The sequence below is a fragment of the Brassica oleracea genome, chromosome C7 (genome assembly GCF_000695525.1).
Source record: "Brassica oleracea var. oleracea cultivar TO1000 chromosome C7, BOL, whole genome shotgun sequence".
In the NCBI taxonomy this organism is placed as follows: domain Eukaryota; kingdom Viridiplantae; phylum Streptophyta; class Magnoliopsida; order Brassicales; family Brassicaceae; genus Brassica; species Brassica oleracea.
Window position 1 is genome coordinate 8,675,346 of NC_027754.1, and position 10,357 is coordinate 8,685,702.

At 42.6% G+C, this 10,357-nt stretch overlaps 1 protein-coding gene across 1 annotated transcript; it reads right to left on the bottom strand.

The window, feature by feature from the left end:
* Positions 1 to 886: 886 nt before the first annotated feature.
* LOC106301663 (triacylglycerol lipase 1) lies at positions 887 to 3,213 on the bottom strand. The gene is made up of 9 exons (XM_013738115.1): positions 2,973 to 3,213; positions 2,781 to 2,891; positions 2,562 to 2,702; positions 2,359 to 2,469; positions 2,131 to 2,274; positions 2,001 to 2,041; positions 1,844 to 1,920; positions 1,552 to 1,647; positions 887 to 1,433 (listed from the first exon to the last, which is right to left on the bottom strand). Exons 1-9 carry the CDS (start codon positions 3,114 to 3,116, stop codon positions 1,111 to 1,113), a joined length of 1,188 nt encoding a protein of 395 aa, XP_013593569.1. The 5' UTR covers positions 3,117 to 3,213; the 3' UTR covers positions 887 to 1,110.
* Between the last annotated feature and the right edge of the window lie 7,144 nt (positions 3,214 to 10,357).

A 10,357-nucleotide genomic window follows, 5' to 3' on the forward strand; every position in this document is an offset into this window, starting at 1 on the left:
GATTAAACATATACTTCGTTACCTACAAGGAACGAAAGACTTGGGTCTTATGTTTATTGACAAATCTAAGGAAGATTTAGTTGGTTTTGCTGATGCATGTTATCTCTCTGATCCACATTATGCTAGATCTCAGACTGGTTATGTTTTTACACACGGTGGGACAGCTATATCCTGTCGGTCCATGAAGCAGACCATGGCAGCCACATCCTCTAACCACGCAGAAATATTAGCCATGCATGAAGCCAGCCGTGAGAGTGTATGGATGAGATCCATGACACAACATATTTGTACCACTTGTGGTACGATCAAAGGAAAGGATCCACCGACCATCCTATACGAGGATAACACAACATGCATCGCACAGCTTAAGGATGGATACATTAAAGGAGATAGGACGAAACATATTCTTCCTAAGTTCTTCTTTACACACGAGCTTCAGAAGGCAGGAGAGGTCCAAGTATTGCAAGTCCGTTCGAGTGAGAATTCAGCCGACCTCTTCACCAAGTCACTACCAACCTCAACGTTCAAGAAGCTCATATGGAAGATAGGCATGCGTCGACTAAAGGATCTTCGGTGATGCATTCAACAGGGGGAGTTCATGTATTGTACTCTTTTTCCTGTCTTGTTTTCCCTTTTACCACATTGGGTTTTGGGTTTGTCAAGAAAAGTTTTAATGAGGCAACATCCAAAGCATGAATGAACTTTGATCGGATGTGTCGATCAAGGGGAAGTGTTATAAACCATTTAGTGATCGACCCATTTATCAGCCCGTGTAGCAAAACGGACCAAACCCATCCGCATGATCATACTGGCGCCTATCTACTCTTGTGTTTATCTTACGTATTGCTAGTCATTATCTAGTAAAAGATAAGTACAATCTCATGTCGATCCAGTACTTAGACCGTCATTACCATATGTATATAAAAACCAGTTGGTCGACCTAATAATACATACAAGTTCTCCTCTTCATTCAAAACAGAACTTGATTTAAAAAAAAAAATATCAAACCCCGCGCCAAACGCGGGCTTCTCCTAGTATATATATACACACACGTTATCAAGTAGGAGACAGATAGCAGATGTCATGTGCCCAGCCTTGCAGTTAGTAGTTTTACCAAATACTGGACTTTTTCCTCGCCCTGAAGAATTGAATCATGTGCTTATACACATCTTCTTTCGCACTTGTGCTAAGCACAAAATCAATGTGACCATAATTCTCAAGATATAGCAACTCTGGTCTCGAAGGTAGCTCGGCGAGAGTACGTTCCACATCCGTCACGTCTGCTAAAAGATCACTTCCACCGTACCCCATCCACATTGGTAATGATGCCGGAATGAGGCCAAGTTCGAATTCCGGAGGTTTTGATGTCCCATAAGTCAATATGTTTTTTAGAAAGCCGTAATCATATTGTGCAAAGCTCCCCTTCCGAATCACTTGAATGCATTAGAATCAAAACCAAAAGGGAGTGTCAAGCGTGGATAAGTAAAAGCCAAGGCCATTGAATACAAACTATGGAAAATGACTCAAGAATCAAATGAGTAGAGATCTTACTTTGGAAAAGATGCCGCAAGTTCTTCACAGATGATGGGTGAGGCTCGTAATCTAGATAGTATTCTATCCTCGAGGCATTGAAACAACAATTCTCCCCTGCCATTCGTTGACATCAGTTCAAAACAAAAAAAAAATACAAAAGGCGCATGAACACATACAAATTATCACAGGACATTATCAAACACTTTCCACTATTTTACATTTTTCCTAGTAATTATCTGTTCTTTTCCTCTAACAAACATAGTTATGGAACGAATATTTAAAAAGAGATTACAGGAAGAGAATGGAAAACCTGTTATGGATGAGAGGAAATCAGTGCAATCCATATGCCCTTCGCATAACGAGTCAACAAGTTTAACTAAAGTCTCACTGAGATCACAGAATACAAGTTACAAAATGTGTTAGTAAAGAAAAGTCACACAAAAGCTAGATGAGACACAAGTCACAACCTTCGAAAGTTTATTTGATGCAGGCCAAGAGCAACGACCATCTGGAAAGAGAACCGACAAATGTTTTTTTTTTTGAAAGGTTTTTTAGTTTCTGGAATCGGTTTCTATGATATTCAAGAGCCAAGAATACCTGATCGAGATGCATAAAAACCATTCTTTCTACAAGTGGAGCTGTGACATGATCCAAATACGATATTGGACAAAGCAACGCAGCTGCTTCAACCATTTCCGCAACACGTGGCTGAGTAAGAGCAGCAAAAGACATGATAGTCCCCTGTCGAAAGAAACTGAAAAAGTTTAGTTTACTAATCCGCAAGAGGGGACCTGACCCCTTATTCAGTTCAAGAAGAACAATGACCTGAGAATGTCCAACAAGGAAGATTTTGGAGTTTGCAAGTGAATACATATACTGAACCATTTCTGCCAAGTCATACATAGCCAAATCTTGCCAACTCCAATCCCAAAATTCCTGTATATAGAAAAAGTATGACATCACATTCAAATACTAATAGGCAGGCATACAAATAGAGAGGAGCAAATAAACATCATATCTTGACATACCTTGTCAGTTTCAGAGAAAGTTACATGCCCGTAACTATAGCGCGTACCACGAACGTTTCCTACCCAAACATCGAACCCATGATCTGCAAGAATGAAGCCTAATGACTCTTTAGGGGAATCCAAGAACCACACGTCTCCAGCCTGCCACAAAAAGACAAGACATTTAAGCAGTTTTGTCCTTCATTTAAGTTGAATTTGCGACCAAGCAAGCAACGATACCATAAATAGACCGTGCTGAAGCAGAACAGGTGGACCATACTGAAGTGTTAGATTCTGAGCAGGAGAAGCCACGCGTTGAAGAGCTAGTATGTACCCATCTTTCGTTTGAATCTAAAAACAAGAATATGAGAGATGTGAATGGTACAATCCAAACAGGAATCTTGATTTGAGACTAGAAAGCGATGAGATTACAGTGTGTTCGGTGCAGGAGTAACCGGCCGGATGAATGAGGTCAGTGCAGAGAGAGTTGACCGGAGATCCAAGGAGGATATGAGATTGTGTCACGGCGGAAGAAATCGTAAAAGCGGTCAACACGGCGACAAGTAACCACTTCATCGTCGCCGGAGACGACGGGCTGTTCTTATCCTAAAACGTAAGATTACAACCTTACCCTCTTCGTTTATAAATGAGACGTTCGTTTCTGTTTGGTTCATTAATAATTTTAGCTTAACTGACAATGACAAGAAAATATTATTTTATAGTATTGTTAAACCTAGCCGCTCTCGAAGACGAAAATGGCGATCTCACCTTCCGGATCGTTTTGACGCGGATCCTGTACTCGGTGGGCTCTGCATCAGCGCAGGGGAGACTACCCTACACTCCTTGTGCTCGACGCGTTTCTCTTTGCTCCAGGAAAGTCCCTCCGGCGCCGTATCTCCCAATCATCGTGTGATTGATGAATTGATTCTTGTTGGAGACTCCTCTAGGTTAAAGTTTTCTTTGAAGCTTTGATCTCCATCTAATCACCACGCTCATTGACGTGGGGATTACCAGATCTCTCAAGCGCGTCCTTAACTCATCACTACGATCACCTACGATCATCTACGATCACCATTGTCTCTTTGAAGCGTCCCTGATCTCCATTATCTCAGATCACCTACGATCACCACGCTCCTAAACTCATCACTACGCTCGCTTGTGCTCAGAACACTCCAGTTATCCACGTCGTAACATGGATCTCTTTAGACCGGCGATCTGATCTCCATATCTTTGTATGGGGTCATCTCACAGGCTGCGCTCCAGTCACATGGCGGATATCAAGGGTAAGGGCATCCTTTATGAGGATGATGATGCGCCGATCATACTCATGGATCAGGATGACACGTTAATCGTCAATGAGTTTAGCTTATCACTTATTGGAAAGATTCTCAACCCTAAAAAACAAAATATCGAGAAGCTCCTATAGAAGATGCCATCGCAATGGGGAATGGCAGATCGCATTACGACAAATGACTTAGGCAATGGGAAGTTCCTCATCAACTTCTCTTCGGAAGAGGCCTCAGCTCTGTTCTTCGACATGGCCCTTTTCACTTTAACTTATGCATGTTTGTGTTGGTGAGGTGGGAACCCATCGTTCACGATGATTATCCTTGGATCATCCCTTTCAAGGTTCGAGTGATTGGTCTTCCTTTGCATCTGTGGACGAATAAAAATCTCAGAAACAATGGGGCAAGACTAGGCAATGTTCATGTTGAAACTTTGGACGTAGCCGAGGGCCGTATGCTCATTGACGTGGATTCTCGTCGACCTCTTAAATTCTCACGGAAAGTGGAATCGAAGGATGGGGATGAGGTTACCATAGAGATAAAGTACGAGATGCTTTTTAAACACTGCTCTACGTGTGGCATGCTTACGCATGAGAAGGATCATTGTCCTTCTGTCTCGGACATGCAGTCTCGACTTCAACCGCATACAGAGCGTCCTGGTATCTTTACGAGGATGCAACTACCACAGGAACAGGCACAGCGCTACACCTCCACAATGAACATCGTGCAAGTGATCTCTCCCGCTACGGGCCACACATGGAAACATCTACTAGAAACTTAGCCAGTTCAAGGTATGGTGAGGAAGATAGGAAGTATGCGCAGAGGAAACCTTATTCTGGTGAGATATGAGGCACACTTGCGGATAGGATAGTGCGACACCATTCTGATCGTTCTAGGAGTAACAGATATGGGGGTTTTCGAGCTTCTAAAGGCCCATATGATCGTCATCAGAAGCAAACTTGGCAAGCGAAAGCGGAAAGGACCAAGCATACAGTACCATCAGTACGCTCTCGTGAGATTGTTCCCTATGAACAATCTTCTCCCATCAGATACGACGGACTGAACGGCTCTATTGATCATAAAGGCATCAGGTCAGGAGATGGTAAAACCGCTAAGAGATTGGCTAGCACTATTGTTACGCCATCCCGAAGTGGCCACAACATGGAAGAGAATGTTACAAAGCGCGCTAAAGGGCTTACTCGCTTCCTCTCTTTCACGAGTCTTAGTGAGCAGGAACCAGTAGCCACCGCTGGAGATAATCAGATCATTGGAGCTTTGAACGATATGGACATTGAGGATCAGCAGGATGATGAAGTGATGGAGTGCGAAGCACCAGATGAGGACTTGCTTGGTATGAATCTCAAAGAGATGGAGGACACTGCGGCTAAGCATGGTGCAAACATGAAGACTACATGCCAGGATGATAACGGGCATGAGGCTAAAGCTTTGAAGATCAGTAAGCAAGGAACTAGAGCGAATGTCCCATTGGGCTTCCAGAGTAAAAAATTTGAGGTTCTTCGTCGGGGATCTCCTCGTAAGTTTTCCTCTTCATCTCAAGGAGTTCATACGACTAGACACGCAAGCAGGCCAAAGTGGCATCATCAGAGTTCTAAGAAGCAGAGAGGTAGCTCCTCCAAAGGTGATGGATTGATGGGTTCCAAAAACTCATCACATGATTATCTATGAGGACACTCAGTTGGAACTGTCGAGGGATTGGAAACGACCTCACAGTTCGACGCCTTACAGAGATGTGTCAGAAGCATCGCCCAGGACTTGTGTTTCTTTCTGAGACGAAGAATAGGAGGCTGCTGTTGCAAAACATTCAAGCTGACTTAGGATTTGACCACTTGCTTACCGTTGAGCCACTTGGCCTTAGCGAAGGATTAGCTCTTTTATTTATGGATGGATTTCAAGTTAATGTTTTATTTTCGAATAACAGAATGATTGACATTGAGGCAGTCATTGATGGAGTAAAAGTTTTTATGACATTTGTTTATGGAGACCCTGTTTTAGAACGTAGAGATCAGGTATGGGAACGTCTTACGCGTTTCTCAACAACTCGAAATGGACCTTGGTTCATGATAGGAGATTTTAATGAAATAATTGATCATAGTGAAAAGGAAGGAGGCAGAAGGCGTTCTTATAGTTCTTTCTTGCCCTTTAAGCAAATGTTGAGTGATTGTGGCATGCTAGAATTTCCATTTACTAGGAATATGCTGTCGTGGGTTTGGAAAAGATCAGGAGGGACAACTGTTAGATGCCAACTGGATAGAGCAGTGGGGAATGAGGATTGGCATGAAAAGTTCCCACATTCAGCCGTTAAGTATCTCAGGCTTTAGGGCTCGGATCATCGTCTGGTCCTGGCAGACATTCTCACAAAACCAGTGAGGAAAAAAAAAGAAATTCAAATTTGATAAACGCTGGCTGGATAATGAGGAGCTGAGGCAAGTCATCCTGGAAGGATGGAAATCAGAAGATTTGCCTCCTAAAGCGAATATAATGGAACATATTGCTAGCTGCTGAAAAGCTTTGAGTCAATGGAGGAGACAAAATAATGTGAATTCGGAAAAGTTAGTGGAGAAGCTTAAGGAGAAGGTGGAGGGACTATATTCGAATGATGATGCAACCTCTGAGGAAATAGCAGATGCTCTGAAGGAACGATCTGCTGCTCTTAAGGCAGAGGAGATGTTTTGGCGACAGAAAAGTAGGGTTCTCTGGTTAAGGGAAGGGGATAGGAATTCAAAACATTTCCATGTGTTGGTTAAGCAAAGAATAGCAAGGAATAGGATAACACAGCTCCTAGATGAAAATGAGAATGTGGTGGAGGATGAGGAAGCACTAGTAGCCATTGCTACTAGCTATTTTAGACAAATTTTTGAGTCTTCCAACCCAGAGGATATAGCTAATGTGCTATCAGAGGTATCGACGACAATTACTGGGGCAATAAATGAAGATCTTACAGCTCCAGTAACTGAATGGGAGGTCAAATTAGCTTTGTTCGCTATGCACCCAGAAAAAACCCCAGGACCTGATGGAATGACCGCTCTCTTCTATCAGAAGTTTTGGGTTATCGTCAAAGATGATTTAACCCGTATGGTTAATCAATTTCTTTTTGAGCGGTCAATGGCGCAGGGACTGAATGACACGAACATCTGCTTAATCCCGAACAAAACCAGATGAAATGACAAAGTTTAGACCTATCAGTCTATGCAATGTCAGTTACAAGATAATATCTAAGGTCTTATGCCAAAGATTGAAGAAGGTTCTTCCATAGCGGATATCTGAGACTCAATCAGCCTTTGTTGCTGGTAGACAGATTACATATAATATCATGATAGCTCAGGAGATGTTTCACGCATTGAGAACCAAACCGGGTGGACGGGTAAAGAGAATGGCCATAAAAACGGATATGAGCAAAGCGTACGATAGGATGGATTGGTTATTCATTGAGGCAGTCATGAGAAAGATGGGTTTTTCTGAGATATGGATTGACTGGATTATGAGATGCATCACCTCCGTCAACTATAAAGTCCTTATGAATGGAGAACCAAGGGGAAACATTGTTCCTGGAAGAGGTTTACGTCAAGGAGATCTTTTGTCTCCTTTCATGTTTATTCTATGCACGGAAGCGCTCGTTAGCCTTCTTAATCAAGCAGAGAATCAAGGGAAGATAACGGGGATGCGAGTCGCACACGCTAGTCCCCCGATATCTCACATTCTCTTTGCTGACGATAGCCTTTTCTTTTGTAAGGAGGAGCCCCGTGAATGTGAAGAAGTTATGAAAGTAGTCGGGAAATATGGGAAAGCATGAGGCCAATGTATTAATTTTGATAAATCCTCATTACTCTTTGGTAAAAGGATTCCAGCAAATGATCGACAACAGATCAAAGATACACTTGATATTCAAAACGAAGGAGGGATGGGTTCCTACTTAGGAATCCCAGAGGATATTAGTGGATAGTGTTAACTATTTGCTTTCCTAAAAGAGAAACTATTACACAGAGTGAATGGTTGGACTAGTCGCTGGTTATCTAAGGGAGGAAAGGAAGTTTTAATCAAGTCTATCTTGTTAGCTCTTCCGACTTATGTCATGTCCAGTTTCCTGCTTCATTTGGAGATATGTGAGAACTTAGCGAGTGCCATTGCCCATTTCTGGTGGAGTTCGAATCCACTAAAAAGAGGAATTCACTGGGCAAAATGGGAAAAAATGTGTGCACCGCGAGACGAGGGAGGAATTGGATTTCGTATGATCCATGAATTCAATATAGCTCTTTTGGCTAAACAGCTATGGCGTCTTGTCCAATTTCCAGACTCATTAGTGGCGAGAGTTCTTCGGGGAAATTATTATCGTCTGAGTTTGCCATTGCGAACCGGCACAGTGGATACCCCATCGTATGTATGGATGAGTATTATAACTGCGAGGAAGCTATTACTTCTGGGTATTAGAAGCAAAGTGCACTCAGAATATGAAATTAATGTATGGGAAGATCCTTGGATTCCTTCGATGCCAGCAAGACCGGCTCGCGCCCAGGTCCCAGTGGTAAACCCAAATATGATCATCAGCAGCCTTATTAATTTTGAATCAAAGGAATGGGATGCCCGATTATTGAAACAATATGTGGATCAAGAGGATATACCGATTATTCAGAGTTTGGCCATAAGCCCTACTCACCGACGTGATACATTTTGCTGGAGTTATACCAAGAGTGGACAATATACTGTCAAGTCTGGATATTGGGTTGCTACAAATTTGATGAAAGATACCAAGGATAAAGAGTTTCTACAACCCAGTATAACCAAACTTCAAGCCTTTGCTTGGAAGGTAAATGCGCCACAAAAGATTTGTCATCTTATTTGGCAATTAATTTCAGGACGGATAGCGGTAACAAGGAACCTGGTATGTCGCAATATGCGATGCGATAATTATTGTCCAAGATGTGGAGAGCCAGAAGAGACTGTTACTCATGCGATCTTTGAATGTCCACCAGCCGTACAAGCATGGGAATTATCTTCAACACCATCGAGCCGTCAAATCTTCCATGTACCAAGTATTTATGCTAATATGGACTATCTTTTTTGGAGGAAGAATGGTATTCTGGAGCCGGAAGATGATAGAGACCCTTATCCTTGGATAATTTGGTACATCTGGAAAACTAGGAATGATAAGTTGTTTAGAGGCATAGACAGAGACCCTTTGGAACTAGTCAGATATGCAGAGAGTGAATGTCAAACATGGTACAATGCGAGGGAAACTATACTGGTTCCTCCGCAGGCACATATTGCTGAAGAAAAACATGCCTTAAGCTTGAGTAATATTTGCATGGTGGATGTTCATTGACCTCCACAGCTCAGTTTAGTGGATTGGGATGGGTGTGGAAGGATACCATGGGGAAGATTCAACTCATGGGGACAAGGAATCTAAGGAGGGGTGAAACAGCATTACACTCGGAACTGGAAGCGCTACAATGGACAATGGAGAGCATGATACAACACTCGACCTGTCAGAGATTTGAGACAGATTGCAAAGACCTGATTGCAATTATAGAACAGCCACAAGCTTGGTCTAACTTCTCAACTGAGCTGGAAATCATTCAAACTCTTCGGTTGTGTTTTTCAGACTTCAAGATCAGCTACTTTCCAAGGACTCAAAATGAGACTGCAGATTCGTTAGCTAGGAATGCATGTTCTTTACATCGACCTTTATGTTTTATTGGTTGTTCTATTCCGGTTTGGCTACCCAGACGACCTCATGTTTGAGTAATAAAATAGCCTTTTGCTGCCAAAAAAAAAAAATTATATATTATTTTATAACTTTCATTCGACGAATTTTATTTGTTGGGGTCAAAAACGGTTACGACGAAGTTAACATTCAAATGTACATAAAAAAAAATAAGCGAGAACGTTTTTACGAAAAATAAATCTTCGAAAAAGATTTGTTTTTACAAAGAATCTTGCGGAGAAAACACATCCACGAAACATCGGAGAAAGATTCGAACAAGGTCTCCGCGTAGCAATCGGCCCGCGCACGAGCTGGTCGCTACGTAGCGACCAAGCTCAGGCCAAGCTCAGTCGCTACGTAGCGACCGAATACGCACACGGCTCGGTCGCTACGTAGCGACCGAGCTCAGTCCAAGTTTGGTCTCTATGTAGCGACCGAGCACGTATATGGCTCTGCTCGGTCGCTACATAGAGACCAAACTTGGACTGAGCTCGGTCGCTACGTAGCGACCGAGCTCTCTTAGAACGTCGATACGACACGAATCTGTGCATTCTCGTCTACTCTTTAATGCTATCTCCCGAAAACCGTAGCTAAACCATTTCATGTTTTTCGTCACTCGGAGTCATCATTCAAACTTTACGATAAAAACCGCGGAAAGTTTGTTTTTATCGAGAAAACCGTAATAAACGTTTCGACTCAAAGACGGCCCAAGATGGCCTAAAACACAGCTCGAAGCCCACTTACGATTTCTTAATCAAAATCCCGTAAGCCGTATGACGGTTTATGCTTGGTTCGTAAGAAAAGGATAAATG